Source organism: Salarias fasciatus, chromosome 14 (genome assembly GCF_902148845.1).
Source record: "Salarias fasciatus chromosome 14, fSalaFa1.1, whole genome shotgun sequence".
Taxonomy (NCBI): Eukaryota; Metazoa; Chordata; class Actinopteri; order Blenniiformes; family Blenniidae; genus Salarias; species Salarias fasciatus.
Genome location: NC_043758.1, coordinates 7,324,967 through 7,346,291, shown reverse-complemented (window position 1 = coordinate 7,346,291; position 21,325 = coordinate 7,324,967). Strand labels below are relative to the sequence as shown.

General features: G+C 41.3%; 1 protein-coding gene across 2 annotated transcripts; it reads right to left on the bottom strand.

Annotated features, from left to right (window-relative positions):
* Positions 1-871: 871 nt before the first annotated feature.
* Positions 872-17,694, bottom strand: alkbh8 (alkB homolog 8, tRNA methyltransferase). 2 transcript variants are annotated; one of them, XM_030108578.1, is made up of 12 exons: positions 17,643-17,694; positions 14,757-14,890; positions 14,540-14,640; positions 14,209-14,340; positions 13,856-13,951; positions 13,499-13,603; positions 12,388-12,458; positions 9,026-9,132; positions 8,613-8,773; positions 7,437-7,711; positions 3,766-3,915; positions 872-1,663 (listed from the first exon to the last, which is right to left on the bottom strand). In XM_030108578.1, the coding sequence occupies exons 2-12, from the start codon at positions 14,816-14,818 to the stop codon at positions 1,004-1,006; spliced, it is 1,920 nt and encodes a 639-aa protein (XP_029964438.1). In that variant the 5' UTR covers positions 14,819-14,890; positions 17,643-17,694; the 3' UTR covers positions 872-1,003. The 2 variants fall into 2 exon arrangements, with proteins under 2 accessions (XP_029964438.1, XP_029964437.1); XM_030108577.1 differs by lacking the exon at positions 17,643-17,694 and adding an exon at positions 16,209-16,352 and having other exon boundaries at positions 873-1,663.
* Positions 17,695-21,325: the final 3,631 nt, after the last annotated feature.

Here is a 21,325-nt window from a genome sequence, read left to right as displayed (position 1 = left end):
TATTAATATCAGTAGCTCTCTGGATCTATTAGCTTTAAAAAGTACAATTCTTCTAGTTTTAATAACATGGTTTTAAATTAAAACATTTGGTTAGTAAATGCATAATATAGTCTGCAACTGACAAAGCTGTTACTTTGATTTTGTACTTGTAGTCAAACTTATTTTATATTATTAATTTATTTTCATTACACACACAAAAATACACACACTCTGAAGTCCCTGGGTGAAAATAGCATGAACAGTTTCGCCTGTTTTCCAATCACAGGGCTGCTGGAGCAGCGCAGACATAACCATGATGATCCCTTTGAGGGCCATGGGAGGACAGGATGCCCACGTTTGCAGGCGGGCATGGAGGGCTGCAGGGCCACGACGAGGAGTCTGACAAGGCGGAACGAGGGAATTATGCTGGAAAAGCTGAGAATGGGTCCAGCATCCAGACTGCAGGAGTCACACAACCGACTGTCTGGCAAGGTCGGTCTCTCTCTTACACACACTCAAAGTCTGAACAGTCATCCTTGAGGCGTGAGCAAATTATACACATACTTATGTTCAAATACAAGGCGTTAAAGTGAAAAGTTATCAGAGAAATTATAGTCTGGAGAAAGGTATTTCATTACAGCGGTGGAATTACAGAAGTTCAGCAAACAATATAATTAAAATTTAAAATGTGAATAAAAAGGATCAATGGACACACCTTTCTTCAAAAAAGACTAAAGCTCAGGAGGATGAGCAGCTGAAGGTGAAGGCGTTGCACCCGTTTACTGAGGGGTCGAACCTACAGAAACACTATGATCTAACAGAAAGGATAATAAATAAAAGGTAAACACAGCAAAGGCAGACATTTAATCAAATGTTAATTTTATTCCATGACTCAAAAAAAATGAAAGAATCTTAAAGTCCATTTTTTGGTTCATTAAATTTTTTATTTTTATTTTTATTTTTTATTTTAGTTTATATTTTATCAATAATTAGCAGTAAAATCATTCAACATCGTGTGTGTGCTTCAGTGCTTCTCCAACACCACACACCAGTTCCCTTGATCATGGTAGCTGCTCTGCACTTTGGCTCCTGCCACCAGGCCACACAGCTGCTCTAGCTCCCCCTGCTGGAAGACGTGGTAAAACCGGTGGAAGACTGGAGCTGCTCCGTTCTCCGACTCTGACTTTACGGCTGAGCTGGAACTCAGACTCGGGCCGGTCTTAGAGTCAGATCTTAGCGTGGCATCGTTAGAGCAGGTCTGACCCCGGGTCTCTTCGGACTTCTCCTTTCTTTCACGCTTCTTCTCACCGTCTCTTGATTCTCCCCCGTCTTGCTTTTTCCCTGCTTTCAGATGCCAGGGCACCAGGAGGTCCTGGGTGTTGAAGGCTGTGCGGTTGGTGTGCACGCTCAGCTTGCCAGCAGCTGCGTGCACGTCCTGAGTCGGCTCATTGGACTCTTCCGAGTGTGTGCTGGCATGGCACGGTGATTTCCCATGAGGCTCCTGGCTTTCCTCTGGCGCGTTAACAGTGGGACTGCTCTTCCCATGATGCTCTTTCTTGAAGTCTTTGAGGTATTTGGACTTTTGCTTGTTGTACTCTTGTTCAAAAGCCCAGACGTAGATGAGGGCTCGACCTCCAGGCTTCAGAAGCCGCACCAGCTCCTTGACTGCTTCCAGCCGACGTTCCTGCAAAAACACACCACACACAATGAATAGCTGATGAATTTAATCAGAGTAGAAACTAGGGCTGAAACGATTCATCGAATAAATCGAATAATTCGATTATAAAAAAGCTTAGAATTAAATTCTGTTGCTTCGAGGATTCGTTAATTAATTGTGTGCAGTGAAACTACCGTGAAACCGCTAGCGTGTAGCGCCCGGAACTAAAGCGCAGCACGTTTCCGCACGAGAGTGTAAGACGCACGGACATGTCGGAGCAAGCAGATGGAGCACAGCGCGGTGAAACGACGGGAGAAATGGAGCTGCGTTCACACCGCCAAATGCTTTCCGCGATTGCGTCAACTGAAAACAAATGGGAACGCGCGTTCCACCAGCGACGAGACGCGGACGCGTCGGACGCGGCGCATTGTCACGACGCGTCAGACGCGTTTTCGCGGCGCGTCGGGGCGTTGAAGAGCAGAATGAAGAAAATGCTGGCGAAAAAGAGGAAGCACAACAAAGAAAACGCCAGAAAATGTCAAAAGTTTGGGACAACTTTAAATGAAAAAAAGGGAAGAGCTCGGTGCAAAGTTTGCACTGCCAAGCGGAGCTGGCGTATTATAACAGCACCGCGTCGATGCTTGAAAAAAAAAAAAAGTGACTGTATTCTGAAATTGTTGTTTTGCACGCCTTTGAATGCACTTTAAAATTTTAGGGCAGCTGTCAGTTTAAAAAGGTGAATGTGCTGTTTTGGACTCAGCCTGAGTATTCTTATTTGGGTTTGTTTTTTGCACAAGACAGATGGCAAATTAATATCAATAGGAATTGTTTGATGATACTGAATATTGCCTGCCGTACTTGAAGTGCTCTTTAATAATCAGCTTTCATGTGCATTTTTTTTTATAATGAAGGTAAGGCCTTAGCCCTCTCTCAGGTATTTCATTTATCTTTTATTTAAATAATTTGTGAATTTAAAGTGCAATGTTCATCCTAGCAATGAGTGTTCCTGTGCAGTTTAATACATGTTACTGCAAGCATTAATAGTAGTTCATTTTTTTGTCCATGGTGAGTTTTATGCTTGCCAAAATAAAAAGAAATGTAAAAAAAAAACAAAAAAAAAAAACCATATATACATATATATAAAATCCGATTCATCGATTAATTGACCAAATGAATCGATAGATTAATCGATTACTAAAATAATCGATAGCTGCAGCCCTAGTAGAAACCAAAAAGGAGCTAGGAAATTTATAAATCAGACTGGGAGATAAAACAACTTTGTTTAGAGGTTTAACATTAATTATGATCAAAGTTCCATTACAGGCTGTGTACTACAAGCCTTTAAGGTTGCTCTTATTGAGCCTCTTCTTTAAAAGTCCACAGCTAACCTCCAACCTTCCAACGATTTCTAAAAAGTTATTCAAAGTCAGATATGTGACCATTTATGCATAAACTTTTCAGTCAGGTTTCAAAGCTCGTCTTAGCACAGAAACAGCTCTGGTCAAATGTATGATCTTCTCACAGCCTCAGAGGACTGGTCTCTGCTCTGGTCCTGTTAGATCTCAGTGCTGCATTTGATACTAATGATCGGAACATCGTACTGTAGAGACAAGTGCAGAACATCGGGACTCAAAGTACAGCACTAAACTGGCTTTGATCATATTTATCAGACAGATTCCACTCTGTTCATATTAGGACTGCACTCTTCACATGAAACATGCTTCCTGTAGGATCCACAGGAATCAAGGACCCTTATCCTCAGGAAACACTCCATTAACTCCCATTGAGATGCAAATGATAAACAAACCCCTTTATCTGTGAAACCACATGAAACTGATCAACTTGTCAAAATAAAAGTTTGTCTTGGAGACATGAAAGCTTAGAGAAAAAGAACAGGTGCACTCTGGTCTACATCGCACTCAAGCTCATCTACAGGCTATAAAATATATGAAGGTGAAAAAACAGAAATGTGTTGTATGTAAAAATTATGGGAAACTATGAAGATACGGCACGCGTGTGTGGTTTCAGAGATGCTATCAAAATCTGGTTTATTCGTCATGTGTTAAATTCTCGGTCGAAAGCAGCCCCGTAACGGCTGAAGCGTGCCGAGTGTTGAGTACGAACTATACCTCCGTGGAAAAATGGTGGATGACAGCGATGGAGATGCAGGCGTCACAGGAGGCGGTCCGCAGCGGCACGTTGAGAGCATCAGACACAAACGCATGAAAGCCTCTCTCTGCACAGATCTGTACGAGAGCGGCGCTGCGATCACATCCCACCTGGAAATGAAAACAAATACAGAAACACTGAAGAGACTGAAATCGCCTATAAGCACAGGCGCAGAGCTAAAAAAAAAATGTAGACGTGAACAGCATCGACCTGAAGGACGAAATAAAGAAGTAGTTGTGGAGGGAGGAAGACAGTTTAAGTAAACAGAATTAGAACAAAACAGATAGAAGTAATGGCAGAATTTTAGAAGTAATCTTAAATAAATTGAGGGGAAAATAAGTAGCTAAGAGCAAAACAAAATCTATAGAAATAAAGAGAAACTTTGTGAGAAACTTCTAGTCACAACGTTCACAGTCAGGACTTATCACAGCTGCACAGAGTCAGGATAAGCTACTTACACACACACACACACACACACACACACACACACACACACACACACACACACACACACACACACAGTCTTGTATTTCTATCCTTGTGGGGACTGTCCATTGACTCCCATTCATGTCTAGCCCCTAACCCTGACCCTTACCCTAACCCTAACCCACACCACCACACAGCCTAACCCTAAAGAAATGTTTTTGCACTTTTACTTTTTTCAGTAACAACAACATGGTCAAGAAAACACTGTTTCTCCTACTTAGGACCGGAAAAAGGTCCCCACAAGGCACGTTGTTCCACGTTTTGCTATCCTTGTGGGGACATTTGGCCCCAACAAGGATAGAAATACAAGAACACACACACACACACACACACACACACACACACACCTCCAAATCCCAAACATGAATATCCCTATGTGCCTACGTAAAAACATTTAGGATATTACCATGGAAACCGAGCAAGCACAAATAATGACGTCCAGAGGAAACCAATCAGAAAAGATGGATTTTTCTTTTCTTTTCCAAATTTACTTTACTTTCCTGAATCGAAGCATTTAGACACTTGAGAAAACTCAAACCCAAACCAGCTTCAGAGTGAAACATACAATGGGGGAAATAAGTATTGAACGCATTAACTGTTTTGTCATTACATTTATTTCCAAAGATGCAATTCATGTGACATTTCTTCCAGACACTGGTATTAACTCAAATAATCCACACATGAAAAGAAATCACAACATTCAAATCCATAAATAGTGATTATGTGGAATTAAGTGCAATAACACAGGAAAAAAGTATTGAACACACTATCTGAGACTCGTTTAATACTTTGTGGAGAAGCCTTTGTTTGCAATGACTGCTTCCAGACGCGTGTTGTATGTATGAACTAATCGCCCACACTGCTCAGGTGTGATTTTTGCCCATTCCTCCGCACAGATTGTCTTCAAATCCTGAATATTCTTTGGTGCCCTCTGGTGAACCCTTATCTTTAGTTCTTTCCACAAATGTTCGATCGGATTCAAGTCAGGTGATTGACTGGGCCATTCTAACACATTGATTTTCTTTTTTTTAAACCATTCGAGAGTCAACTTTGCCGTGTGCTTCGGATCGTTGTCCTGTTGAAAGGTCCAGCCCCGTCTCATCTTCATCATCCTGGTGGATGGCAGGAGGTTCATCTCAAGAATTTGCCGATAGATGTTTCCATTCATTGCTCCTTCAATTATATGAAGTCTGCCAGTACCACGAGATGAGAAACAACCCCATGCCATGATGTTTCCACCACCAAACTTCACTGTTGGTATAGTGTTATTTGGGTGATGTGCAGTGCCATTTCTCCTCCAAACATGGTGTGTAGTATGACAGCCAAAAAGTTCAATTTTGGTCTCATCTGACCAGACAACATTCTCCCAGTATTCCACAGGCTTATCCAGATGCTGTTTAGCGAACTTTAGACGAGCTTCAACATGCCTTTTTTTGAGGAACGGAGTCTTGCGGGCTGAGCGTCCATAGAGGCCATGGCGGTGGAGTGCATTGCCTATCGTTTTCTCTGTAACACTTGTACCTGCTGCCTCCATGTCTTGCTGGAGTGCTTTCCGGGTGGTCCTTGGCTCTTTGAGAACTCTTCTGACCATCTTTCTGACTCCCTGGTCAGAAATCTTGCGAGGAGCTCCTGTGCGCGGCCTGTTGATGATAAGGTGATGCTTCTTCCACTTGCGGATAATGGCCCCAACGGTGCTTACTGGAATACTCAGATTCTTTGAGATAAGTCTGTAACCAGTTCCATTCTGATGCTGAGCAACAATCAGGCTGCGAAGGTCTTGAGAGAGCTCCTTGCTTTTTACCCATCATGAGATGTGTCTTGTTTGACTACTTGGTGAAAAAACAACCTGTTTATAGGGCCATCAATTAGCACTAACCCAGCTGATGTTGGTTTGCACTTATAGGAAGTACAAAGACTAATTACTTTCAGGTGTGAGATGGTATGGTGCCTTTCCTTGACAAACTATACAGCTTTCCCATGGTGTGTTCAATACTTTTTTCCTGTGTTATTGCACTTAATTCCACATAATCACTATTTATGGATTTGAATGTTGTGATTTCTTTTCATGTGTGGATTATTTGAGTTAATACCAGTGTCTGGAAGAAATGTCACATGAATTGCATCTTTGGAAATAAATGTAATGACAAAACAGTTAATGCGTTCAATACTTATTTCCCCCATTGTACATGTTTTTCTCCAGGTGAAGAGCAGTACTCTGGAGTTTAAAAGCCTTCCCTGCACAGTCAGCCTGAAGCACACTTGTGGATGAGTAACACGCAGCTTTTTGCCCGAGGAAGGTGTGTGATGCAAACTCTGCTGAGTTCTGGTGCTCAGAGGCCTGGCTTATGTAACTGAGGACTTGAGACAGAGTTTCATTTTGGATTTACAAGATTGTAGAGGAGGGAGGCTGGAACTTCTGCACTGTTTCTGCACTTTTCAGGGTTCATTCATTTCAGGCACAGCATTGCAGCATTTGTCATCAGCTACTGCCGAACTTTTAAAATTCAGAGCAAAACGCAACTTTTTTGCAGGAAGAATGATTCCAATCTATTTCAGGAAAGCGATTTCTTTCATTTACAGTCATACTTTGCTACTTTGAATCCTGATTCACAGGACTTACTTCTTTCTGCATATGTACATTGCGTGTCTTCAGAGTGGAAAGGATAGCAATGGGGCTTCAATAACGAACATCTAACAACATCCAACATCAAGCAAAATTGGAGTTTATGAAAGAGGGGCCGAAGCTGCAGGACAAACTGGATAAATCCTACACTGACATGCTGGAGGACCATTTCTCACAACTTCTAATTCACTGACACTAAACTGAGAGGCATCAGCGATGACTGTGACTCTCGGAATGAAGTCATGCAACTTCTATTATAACGTGTCCAAAATTCAAGCAACACATTTGTGAGGTCCTGCGACTCAAGTGAAGAAACCGGGAGCTTCTGCAAATGTGTGGAGATACTTTGGACCCTTTGCTGCAGCCCAGTGAGAAGGGCTGTGCTTTTGTTTTTCTATTTTTTTAACCCAGGCAATGCATGAAGCGAGACATGCAAATACTTGTATTTGAGCAGAGGTAGCTGAGTTTTCACGCATCTGAACATCACAACCGTGAAAGCAGAAGCAGCGTGTTGACACTCACCGCCGTCACCTCCGGGTTCACGGCCAGGTATTTGCCGTTGCCGCAGCCCACGTCGGCCAGCACGCCGCCGGGCGGAAGCGAGGACAGGAAGTGGCAGACGCGGGGCCAGGGGGAGTGGCGAGTGCTGCTGAAGTGGGGAGCGATGGCCTCGTACACCCGATGCACGTACTCCTCCTCCAGACGGGCCGCGTCGCTATGGCAACTGGGAAGTGCAGGAGGAGACGGTGGGGAAGGTGCCGGTGGAGCGCCCTGACTGTCGCATGCAGAGGGGAACGCTGGGGAGAGGAGGGAGACGAAAATACAACGTTCAGGCTTCAGGTAATAAAATCATTTACAGTCCTAATAAAAACTTTCAAAACTTTGTGGAGTTCTAATAAGAACAGACCTCATGTGTCAAACAGCGGGCAGACATATCTCATTAGCATATCCTTAGATATAAACAGAAACTTGGAGATGTCCGGATGCAGATCAAGGTCAAATAAACGAGTGAAAGTATTTTGTCAAAAGCTTTTTAAACTGAAGTTTTTACTGTTTTATTACTATGAGACTAAACTGTGGCGATTGTTCTGAGAGTACCTGACGTTAACAGAGCTTTGAGAAGTCCTGCGTTTTCATACTCTGATCCCGGGTGTGGAATAATTTCAAAACAGATCTCAAGCTAGAAACATTTATGTCTTTCAATACATTCAAGTTGATCATTATTGACCTGCAGACGGAATTTCATGTGTTTATCTGTACTGTTTTTAAGTGATAAAAATCTTTATCTCAATGTGACTTCCTGTTAGAATATAGTAAAATTATTAAAGAAATATGACTTAAAAGTAAACATAACAGAGGCTGGAGGTTTTGTTTAGCTCCAACTTCAATAACAAAATCTGCAAACGGTCAAACTTAAGGCACGTAAACTGAATGTCAGTGAATTATTGATGGTTCATTTATCAATGGAAATTAATGAGGTAAAGCTAATAAAAATAAAGGAAACCAAACTTTTAAAGTGTCTCTTTGTATGTTGAATATTTGATGAAAATGTCTCCGGTTTGTGTCGCTCCACAATCAATCATGCTGTGTACGTGTGTTCCACCTGATTGCGATCACGCAAACTTACAGAACCAAAAATCAAAGAATACAGCATACAGCACACAATGGCAACAATGCAAATGCTGAAAACATCCTCACCACAGCGGCAGGGTTTGTGCCTGATTTTTCGGAAAGTGAAAGAAGTGCGGGTGCCTCTCTTGCTCAGTGTGAGCTGGCTTTGGGTCCCCGGGTCAGTCGCTGTTTGAGCAGGGGATTGTGGGTCGCGAGCCGGTACCATGTCAAACTTTCTGGGAGTGATCCTGGGAGAGGATGGAGAGATAGTTCAGGCAAGTTACTCATCTAAAACTGGAAAGAACTGCAGTGACGACAGATGCTCTGGATGTTAATAAAATCATCTGTGGACATGTGAGGGGTTTAAAATAATACAAGAAAACTCAAAAATCAAAAACAAAAATACAAATATGTTTGTATAAGCAGTAGAACAGATAAGGATAAAATGTCACACATGAATCAACATGAAGCTGGAGTGACTCGGAGGCGCTCCAGCTCACCCATGTGTCCACAGGTATCTGCTCTCTCCCTTCATCACCAGGAGGCTCCGCCCGGGCAGCACCACAGGAACACAGCGACCGTCAGGGTGACGGAAATCCATCACCGTCTGCAACAACACACCAGCCGTCGTCACGGAGCTGCGACCAAATTCCGCATCAAACATCACCAGACAGCAAATCAGTTAAGAACTAAATGGAAAGTAGAATGGAGGAAATAGAACAAAATCGAATTTAAATAGTATAAAAATCATAATCGGCTCGCACAGTGTCGCACTCTTCGCACGCCGAACTGCCCACAGGTGTTAATGTGTTTCTTCTGAGCTTTTCATCCCATCATTAATCTTGAAAATTATTGAATCCACTAAATTACATTTATTTGGAGAGAGGTGATGGTCCGAAACAGATTCCCACACGAAAGTTTAATTAGTTGGACTTCACCTCGTGAATTAGATAAAACTGATGACATTTAGAGTAAAAGCTTCTGCTGCTCTTCAACTCCTGAAACACACCAGAAAAGGTTTACTGCTTGATCTGGTTCTGAACTCCACTCAGGATACTGATGGAGCAACGATTGCGAGGATGTCGTAATTAAACATTAAAAGTCTGTTTTCATCTGGGATCGAAGCCACTTCAACAAACTCAGTGTCGTCCTGCATTAAATACGCATTCCCAGCGTAACAGGGTGAGTATTTTCACTCATTATCTGATGGCCGGATCGAAGCGCCGCTGTAAGCATCGATCGGGAGGGTCGTACTGAGAATGCCTCCAGCATCAATCAAGCTGTTTACACGTCTTCAAAAACAGACTAAGCTTCATTGATCTTCAAGTCCTGTTTACGTGAATCCTTTAATTAGATCATGTGTCACATAAAGCACTTCAGATCAGCAGTTGTTATTTTCTTCTCAGTTTCTTTTCTTCTAGGGGCATATTTTTATACGGATTCAATTTCTTCATTTTTTTTTTGCCATATTTCTGATAATAAAATCTCTTGGAATAAAAAAAAAATAATCCTGAATGATAACATTCGCTAATGAATGAACAACATTCATTAGGTATCAAACAACGCATCAGCGTACTGAATAAAAACGGAAACAGATTCAGCACGAACCATTTCTTCCACCCGAGTTTTCACAAACGTCACACCCGGAGGGATTAAAAAAAAGACAAAGTCTGTCTGCTCACTCTCCAACAGCCAGCAGAGGCAGCTCCACTGCAGCGCTGCGGTTTGATCCTAATGTTTCCTTACAGCGCATAACAGCACCAGCTCTGCTGGGAAATTACATCTACACAATTTCAAACCACATCTCTCCAACTTCTGACAGCAGGAAAATTGGATTTAGGAAGAAGAGGCGTGTGTGAGTGTGTGGGAGAGCGACAGATACGGGTTTGTGTTTGATTGTGAGAGAGAGAGCACGCACGACTACTGCAAATGATCAGATCCTTCCCTAAGACCTTTACTGAAAACACACACACACACACACACACACACACACAAACGCACACACACGCACAGTACAGGACTGTGCACGTCCCATCTGAGGAGTATTAGCGGATCAATGAAACCAGTGGAATGTGACCAAATCGATGTTGAGGCTGGCAGCGACACTTTACTCCAAGACTATTCATCACGTTCTCCCTCCCTCTCTTTCACACACACACACACACACACACGCACACACACACCCACCCTCTGTGTGGACATTCAATGACATAATCCAATCCTCAGACTCTAACACTCACATTATCCATTAAAAGGTGACGTCTCACCGCACAAAGTTCCCCCAATACTGCTGTTTTGCTTTTGCAAAGTGCTTTCAGGTGATTAACGAATTGTTCTTGTAGCATTTATTTACAGAGAACAGTATCGAAGCCGATGTCAGAGCAGCTTTGACTTTTAAGACATTTTCTAAAATAGCTTTTACATCGGTTGTAGGTCGCTGTAACTCATAGCAGCGGTTACACTGTAACGTGTAGCGAGACGGCATTGTTGAAGTTTCCGATGATCCCCAGAAGACTTTACGTGTCAACGTTTTCAAACTGTTGACACAAGTCAAATGAAGCGACACAAGCTACATGGTGCCACACTGCCCCCCACAGGTCATATGTGGTATTACTCAGTATGCTAAGCTTCCTGGAAACGCACCAAATTGCGCATATAATTAATGAAAAAGTCAGAAAAGAAGACTCTATCCTTATCCATGTGCATGTTCAGTGTTGAGAATATTTGGGCTTTCATCTTTGATTAAACTACAGTGACAACAGCGATCAACAAACTCCTCTGCCATAAGAACACTGGTTTTAAGTCACAAAAAGATTAATTGTTACGACAGACCAAAATTACAAAAAGATTAATTGTTACGACAGACCAAAATTATCTGAGGTCTACCCACATTTAGATGCAGGTATGTATATAAAATAATTTGATGGACGGATGCTTCATATTGTTTTCTGTGGCAGCATTACATCATTTTATTCTAAAGAATTTTCACCATTTCAATTAAAACGCCCATGACAAACATTTAGTTTAGCAAATGAAAATCTTAACTGACTCAGAAAACAATAAATTCACTGCATAACACATATAGAGTCTGAGTTTCAATGTGTGTGTGTGTGCGTGTGTGAGTGTGTGTGTGTGTGTGTGTGTCTGTGACAGATGCCGTGACAGATGACAACTGATTGCTAATAAAGCCGGTGATTTTCAGACAATCAGGGACAGATGGGGGTTCATCTCCAGCAATCAGGCTGCGGAGACTGAACCTGGTTCCAGGTCACATCCGTCACAGTCAAGGACACCAGAACTCCCGGCTTCATTCGACCTTCCTCACAGCTGAGTCATTACCGACGCGCTGCATGAAAATCAATGCAACAGCCAGCGAGACAGAGAGCGAGCGTGACGGTGTGTCAGACGGAGCGGGAAGAATGAGACGTAACAAGAAGGTAACGAGATGTTCTCGGTGAGATCACATGGACGCCAGATCAAAACAGCCTGTCTCACACACACACACACACACACACACACACACACACACACACACACTCACTGACAGCACAGATGAATCACAGGTCGATGCAATGACAACTAATTTGACTGATCAAACTGCGTTACACAAAAAAAAAAAACAAATGACAAGTGACTGACACCTTTTAACTGTTGCTTCGTTATTTTGAGTTCTTCATCTTTTTTCTTTAGACCCTTAAAAAATGTTGCTGTAATTTTAATTATTGATGCGTGCATCCAGACTACCAGCAGTCAATACTGTCTGGTTTGTACAGGCTGAACGGTGAAGCCCATGTCTGCTACGGTGTCAGTCTGTGAGGCTGGAGGCGATGCAACAACCACAAAGGATAAGCAGATTTCTCACCTTTGACCCGAGACTCAGAGACATGATGGTGTCCTCAAAGGCAGAGTGAGTGTCCACATGAGGTGGGATACCTGAAAACAAGAGAAACAATCACCTCTGAGACTACAAAGCTCACTGAGTAAAAACAAAACCATCTTTAATAGACATTTAGAGTCAGCATAAGCAGATATGAAGCAACTTCTCTTTGTTTTCCAATCTCAGAATGGTGGTCAGTAAACTGCAATGAAGTTAAGATTTAAGCACTTGCAGTGTTTACATGAACTGTTGTACAGCGTCTGCTGCCATCTTGTGGTACAAAACAAAGAACAGTGTTTGTGTTATATTTAACCTGACAAGCAATAATCCACTAAATGTTAAAAAGAGCTTACTTTTGACTCTAAGCTCTGTGACTTGAAGCTATCCTGCAGATACAGCCTTAAAGATATTCCAAATCCTGATAGTTCTAATTCAGTGCTTCCTGTAGTTCAGTAAAGGAGATAGATTACTGGATGTGGGGCTAAATGATCATGTGTGGAGAGCAGCATGTAGATATCTTAATATCTGCATCTTTGTCGTGAGATCAGTCAGTTTCTGGACTCACAGGCTGACCTCTGTCAAGCCAGGTCCTGAAATCAATGAAAACTACTGCAATACAGCTAATTGTTATGAAGACAAAATACAGCCTAAACACTCCAAGGGAGTCCGTCACTTATTATTGAGAGTGAATAAACTCAGTCACGACCAAGGGCTTTGGCTTCTTCACCAACACTGGTGGAAAGTTTCTGCTGTGACCATGTAGTGTAAATCATTAACCACTATCTCTTATTTACTTAAAAAGAAACACAACAAAAACTTAATTACTAGGTCTGCACACCAAATGAGGTTACTTTTAACTCAACTGTCAATAACCTGATGCGTCACTGTCTCTCAAATAACCACAATTCTGTTTTTCAACAGTCCATCATTCAGTTCTGTTCTGGGCTGCCACATCATTTTAAATGTATACTTCAAATCTCTGCAGCACACGTCTGAAACATTCCACCGAATACTGATTGTGGAAGCACCCTGAGGGACTGATGCCGGTGCTTTAGTGAATTATTCATGTCAGTGGGCAGAAACAGGAGTAACTCACCCTGTCCAGACTCATACTGATTGACAGTCAGCTGGTCTGGCATCATGTCGATGTGTCGCTCACTCACACAACGCTGCAGCACAGCTAAACACGCCACAGGAAGGCCTGGAAACATGAGTTCCCATTATTGTTCTGTAATGTTGTCTTTACTTCAAGCAATGGTTCGTGTAAGACGATGTAATGTCTACAGAAGCTATGAAAATATCAAAAATATTGGCTCATAGGGACATGGTTGATCTGCAGAGGAGAAACTAGAACAAGTAAATAATTTTTACTATCTGACACAAATTTCTCAATTATTACTATTGTTATTACCAGTTCTTGAGAATGATAAAAATGTTTCACGAGTTGACTTACCTGCTGGTAACGGCTTGTCTTTATCCACATTGTTGTTGTCGTAGCGAAATTCAAAGCCGTAGTGTTTGACCCTTCTGTGCTTCAGAGCTTTTTGAGCTAAAAGACATTATCCGGGAAATTTAGCCTAACGATCAATACGAAAAACTTGTTTCTACTTTATGTTTTTAAAAAATCTAAATACAGTTGCACATTATATGCGTTGTCAGTTATTTGTACTCTCAGAATGTAACAACTGAAAAATATTTACACATTCTAAGACCTTCATTTAAATAAAAAAGAAGACAAAACACATAAATACATAAGCATTTCAATATTTTGAGATTTTTTTTTTGACTAATAAGGAACACTCTTACCAGTTACATCATTATCAGCGGATGACCAGTCAATAGCAGCAAGCAGCAGAGCTTCTTCCTCTGGAGACACGAAATCCTCCAACAAAACTAAACCATCCGGCAGAGGGACAGACGCCTCCTCTTCTTGACTCACTGTGGACAAAATATATAAAACAGGTACTGTAAGGCGCTCAATGCTGGCAGTGAGACAGTTTTTTTGATTGAACATTATGTCCTGAACACAACAATAATGGCCGAATATCTGCCAGGTTCATTCTGGAATATTATGAGAAACGAATGTATGTTTTTGTGAAGTGGCTTTCACAGTGATTTTTGCGTGTATATGAAGTACCTGAGTTGATGTAACTGAGATACAGCATGACGCTGTTCTCCCCAGATTGCAGTTTCTGCCCGTTAAGGTGGATATGAGCTTTCCGAGCACTCTCTTCCGACCTAAAATCAGAAAAAGAAAAACAGCAAGGTGATTTTTCTGAACAGAATGTCTGAAGGATCATACAAAGCTTCTTATAGCAGAAAGCTATAAAGCGTTGCTTTGTGCCAAGCTTTACCTGTATGTGACAAATGCATAAGGCTTGTGAGGAGGCATGACCAGAGCTTCCACCTCCCCCATCTCCTTCAGCACTGAAGAAAGCTCCTCTCGACTCACGCCATTGCCAAGGCCACCATTAGCCACAACCAAACTCTGCACATGTGAAAATAAAACAGATGAAATGAGTTTCACAGCAAAAAGTTCAGCAAATGCAACCCCCCAAACAAGTTTTGAGTTTGTGATATTCACATCATCATAACTTTAGAAGTGTGAGTCATCATCTCTTGGTGGGAAGCTAAGCTTTTAAGTACAGTATGTTCATGTGTTAGTCAAGATCTCAGGAGTTGCTCAGTGGCGCGTCTGAGTCAGGAAAAGAGAAGATTGTCATACAATAATGAAACACCTGAACCAGAGAAGGAGGACCTCAGCCCTCAAGATGACGTCTTGAAACACTGCATTGAAAAACTGTGGTGATCATGAGTCATGTAAATCTGCACTGCAGCTGTCGTCTTTGCAAATATAAAATTATGAGAGCAAAAGAAATACAAGAGCAGAGGAGGATGGGGACAGTGTCATCAGTAATGCAATTTTAGTAAGTCAGATCTCAAAATATGTCTCCATCAGAATAACGTTAAAGCAAATCATTATAATATGCTGCACATTTCCATAAACTAATATCTCTTTTGTCTGAGCTACTGTGACAAAACAATTTCCCACAAGGGCACATGAGCTCAGACATGTTGAGGAGGACATTAGATTTTTAATTCATATGGCTTAGGGATGTTGTCAGCACTGGTACCAGAACATTTTACCATAATTCAAAAGACACAGTGGCTTCAAAGTGTATTCACACTCCTTTAACTAATCTATATTTTATCACATTCAACCCACAAATGTAAATACATATATCATTTGGATTTCATGTGATACATTAACAAAACTCACTGTACAATTATAAAGTGGCAAGAAAATGTTACATGGTTTTCAATTTTATTCTTTTAACAAATAAAAACTGAAGCATGTGGATGCAACATGCCCTCAGCTGCATAGCTACAAGTCTTTTGGAGCATTTTAACTACCAGCATTGCACATTTAGAGCCAGAAATCTTTGCTCATTCTTTGTAAAACAACTCAAGCTCAGGGGTATGAATACATAAACAACACACAAAAAATGTTTAGTGTCTCTTTAATTCCAAATAATCAAGAAAAGATTGCAGATCCAGAGGGTAAATGACATGAAATTAAAATTTATTACCAAGGTGTAGTATTTTACGTTTTGATGGCTTTTCTTTTGATTTGTATCGACACATCGTACAGAAACCGTGCACTCCTAAGATGGAAAGCGTGGATTTTTTTGTCCATTGTGTATGCTAGTGCACAATTTTAGGGGCATTATGCATTGCAAAAATAATTCAATATCGAGAGCTAGCTGACGGCTATTTCCGGATTATAAAAGCTGTTTTTCTCGTACCTTTGTTGGCTGTGACGCCGTGCTGATGCCTTCATGCCTCAGCAAAGTGTGGCTGGCTTTTAACTGCTTTTTAAAGACTTTTTTCTCCTCTTTACTCTTTCTGGAGACTTTCACGTTGCTATCCACAACACAGTCCATGGTGCGTTCGTTATATCTGTCCGGGCGAACCAAACGTTGACAAAGAAGAGTTCCGTCAGAAGCAGGAGATCCTGGTCCACTGCACAACACTTTCAAACACTTTCATAATTTATTTGAACACATCCTGAGTCAGTTTGCTCGTGCATGCTTTTATTTTCAAATTCAGATCTATTGCTTTCGGTAAAAAAAAAGAGCCTGTCGATCATGTTGAATGAAATGTATCGGTATGTTTAACTTGTTCCAATCAATAATGTTCAAGGGTAGCATACTGTGTGTGCATGTGCGTGTGCGTGTTGAGCCATACCATGATAAACCACACAAGTGGAGTTGTTGAAATTGCAACATTATAATGGGTGCAGTCACTAGTTTAATATTAGTGTGACTGTTCTGCAGTTGAAAAAACAACCAAAAAAAAAGTTTAATTCAGCTTTGTTTCAATCTACTTTAATCTCTGGGACATTTATCTGTCCTACAATTTCTTTGAGGACATTTACTGAAATGGGGAAACAAAAACAGTGCCTGCTTCTCATGACATAGGTCTTATTATTCCACCTGTGTATTAGTGATGTATTGTTCTTATACGTGATAATATCAATGACATCAATTTAATATACTGTTTGCTGTTGTTTTATCTGGGTCAAACACTGTCTGCTCTCATAGCCAGGCCTTATCAACATTCAGAGCCTTTGGCTCCATTATACAAGCATTATATCAACTCCAGTGGCAAATCCGTCCTGCGTGCCTGTCTAATCTCCCCACGAAAGACTGACAAAAATGCTCCACGGATCATCTCGCAGGATAACATGATACTAAAGGATAGGGATAGTCACCTTGATACTCTTATATTGTTTAAGTGCATGGGAGTGCCTGTCCCTTAAAGGAATGTCTGTCATTTCAGTTTTATTCTTTTCATTCATCAGTCATCAGTCTCATCATATCAAGTTATGAACAACAACAACAACAACAAAAAGTCAATAATGTAATAGTGCTTATTCTGATCGGATGCAAGCAATCAGTCACATTGTGAAATGCACATGTGATTTAAGACTGACGTATTGTGTCCATCGTCTTTACGGTACCTTAATGCCCCCCTGGTCAAGGCTCTTTGTGTGACTCAGTGGAGGCAATCGGATCCTGAATACAGATTTTTCTACAGCCTGAATAATGACTCCATGACCCTTCTCTATACACACATGGACCCATGCATGCATGTGTGAGAACAAAATACTTGTAAAACATCAATTTGGGACTCTGTGCATTCATATACGCTGGTGTGTTGTGTAATGAAGCCCTCACCTGTCTCCAGGCATCCAGATAATTACAGCGCCGGGCTGAGCCGCTGGCCACTGGGAACCCTCGGCCGTCTTAACAGTGCGCTCAGTTTAGTTCACAAAACAACAGCTGGTCGTGCAGGAAAGCACATGACCTCCCTCTCAAACATGATAACCACACTCTGTCCTGTCGATGCATTTTAAAAGCTGTGAAATAAAATCTTTACCACTTGATGACACCTCTATAGGTCAGCGATGTTCATTTTAATGGAGGGATTAATCAGGTGCTGTATTACAAAAAAATAAATGTTTAACTAAATTTCTCTTTTTTCACAACTCAGTTTGTTTGTTTTTTTTAAAGCTAAAAACTCTTGCCAGATGTTGCTAGACTTAAAGATGCAAGGTGATTTGTTTGAAATGTTTCGTAGAATTCACATATCTTTGCCTTTCCTGCTTTGGAAACCACACCCCTTGCATGGGTCCACAGTTTGCTCCAGGGCAGAGAGACACATAACACCAACATCCAAATCCATTCTGATGAGCAATTTCATGTTAATCGTGTAATTTTAGCCAAGCTCGGTTTAAAAGCATGTCTTTAGATCATGGTAATCAGTCTTTGGAAACCTGTTGTGTCAGTCAAAAAAATAACATACTGGAGCTCAGATAGGGAAGGTGTTTCACTTTCAATACAGACTGTGGAAGAAGAGCCTCATAATACTTCTCTTTCAGGGTATTTTAAGCAGTAGGTGTCAGAAATGTTAGTAGAGAAGTACAGCATTTGGTTTGTGGCATCCAACTGTCCCATCATTGTGAAGCACAATTCACCAAAAAAATTCACCCACTAGATTCGTGTGAGGAAGAAGAAACTCCTTTTTTCAGCTCTTGGAATGTAACACAGTGAGATCCTCTGTTTTAACCGATCCCAAAAGGGCAGCATGGAGCCACTGAGGAACATCTGGGGAGCATTCAGGGTTCACGGAGATGTGCTTTAACTGTGAAACAGGTTCGTTTTACTGTTCTGTTTCAACAGTAATCATGCTACAGGAGTACTCAGAGAAATCACATACATGCAACTACATCCGCCTGGCCAATGCTTCTAGAGATGCTGTGATTCTTTTCCTGCTGGATCTGAGTGAACCCGTTTTCAGAAAGCACCTCCATTTACGACAGTCAGACAGATTTATCATTTTAAAAGAAAGATGCTTCCTTCATTGCAGCAGTTCAGTTAGGTCTCAATAACATCAGAGGATTGATGACTTGAAACATTTTAAATCTTAAAGGAACCCAACCCAATTTTAGTCCCGATCAATCTTCCCTCACACGTCGCCAGTTGTTCAGAAATGAGCTGCTGGTCTGTTAACTTGATCATAACACCCATTCTTGCCTCCCCCCAATGGCCGCCTGTGCACGTTAGAGTCCATTTTTAAGATTTAGTGGTTTTACCTCTATGTTCCTGTTCAGTGCCTCAGGTCAGAAGATCAGCTCATACTAGAAGCAGAATCTCAAAAGCGAGAGAAGGAAGGAAGTATTTTCTGCTGCCATCCCAAAATTATTAAATAACTAACCACATTAGACAGACTGCTTCAAAAAAAAAAAAAAAGACAGGCTGCTTCTCCATTTTTGTAACTGCCCCTAAAGCATATTTGCATGCTTTCGCCTTTGACCCAGCGTGAGACTTTGAGCTTGATTTTAATTTATATGTTTTTAATGTTTGTGCCTTTGAGTTTTTAATAATAATTATTGTGCAAAGCTTTGACTTCAGCTGTGGCTGTTTTTAAAGTGCTCTCCAAATCAAGTTCAGTTGAGTTAACAACCACTCAGCGTACCTCAGTGGAGGGGAACTTTGTTGCTCTTGGTGATAAGGATTATTTCTGAAGACGTGAAAGGTAAAACCACAATTTCCACAAGTTCTCTGGCGTGGATTCTGGGGGTTGAATTTCACTTTGTGGCAGGGAACAGAGGCAGCAGATGCAGAAGCTCTGGCAGCACAAAGACCTTTTAGTAGCTCATGAGTGATCGGCGGGGTAACGAAAGCTGGGTGACGTGAGCAAAGGCTGACCTCCACATCAGATGTCTGTTTCCAGAGTAGGAAACAAACACAACTGACATCTCGTCGTTATCAGACACACATTTCATAATTGAAAAGTTAACGACAACGTTGTACCCTGGAACTGTCACGTCCAAGTTGAAAACAGAGGCTTAATGAAATCCTGCTCTTGCCAGTGCTCAAGGGCAGCTTCACCTCAACCTACAGCCGAGTTTGGAATTAAAGCAGCGTAATGGTGGGAACCAGGGTGAAACCATCCCAGGCAGATACCATTAATCTTCACACTGTCAGGCTGGTAGCTGTAGGCTTAATTTAATTTATCCGACATCTTTGTATTTTAATTTTTCAGGAACAGACTAATGCTCTTTAAACAGTGACTTTGGCGTCTCTTACATGGTCAAGGATGCTGATGTCTTTCACTCCTGGAGAAAGCACAGAAAAATCTGACCGGTGGGTCTAACCGCAGTGAAGAAGATTTTAATCCAGGACTGGAAACGCTATGGCTTCCTGAAAGCCGTGCGCTAAATCAAAGCATTGCTCTTCCCTTTGGCCAGTGGTTGTGGTGGTTTCTGCAAGTCTATAACAACAGATGTGATTTTTTTTCTCCCTGTAGTGACTGTTTCAGTGGAAAATAATTGAATTCTGTAAATAGGCTTGGTTGTGAGCTGAATAGTTATTTGAAGATAAGACACATATTTGAAGATTCAGATTAAACTTAAGGTAGTGTTTATCAAATTAAAGAAAAGTATTTCTTCTCCTTCAGGACATTTTCTCCATCCAATGTTGTGTCCAGTCTTTTTAGAACTTATTCATTTGACTTTCATAGTTTGACTAGCGGCACATGAGCTTAGTCTGAAATGAAATAACATAATGTTTTTAATACAAAGGTGTTTTTTTTGTAATAATACTAAACATGGGTTGAGGCAACTATGAAGTTATGAACACAAGTTCAAAGTTAGCACGGTCACAGGAGCAGACACCTCGATGGTTCTCACAATTCTCGATATTTATCAGCCTCATGGAGAGGCCATCGGCTCGGGGGACGACAAGATGGCCACCAAATATGACCACATAAGCGCTCGCAGTCATTTTCACTGAAATAATTCAAGAAGCAGTCGGGGAAATAAAATGTTTTGAGCTCTGTTTGAATAAGTATGTTTTATATGGTTATGACAGAGATGCAAAATACTGCAATGAATGATTTAGATGTCTGTCAGTTTGCACTCATGAATAAATGATCAGTATGCTGCAGCAATCCTCAAAGATGATGATTGGTTCTTCTTTTATTCAGATGCACTCCTCCATTGGCTCATCATATGCACGTCTTCCAGAGGCATCGGAAAATCCCACAAACATCTGGATGGATCATTCAGCTGTGGATCTAACACCAGTGAGAGCTCAGGGTGCTACAGCTGCAGTAAGTTCAGTCGATGTATGTCTGCAGTATGGCGAAACTGAATGAAACACTTGACATATTTTGTCTGCAGTCTTCTGTGTTGAAAGCCGTATAGTTAAATGAGATCACTTCATTCCCAAACGGGGCTTTAATCATCATAAAGAACGTAATATTTGTTTGACGATCACATAGTCAAAGCCAAACGTCAGTTCATTCTGCATCTCGTCTGTTGCTCTAGTCTGATTCTTTGTTAAATTACAGGAAA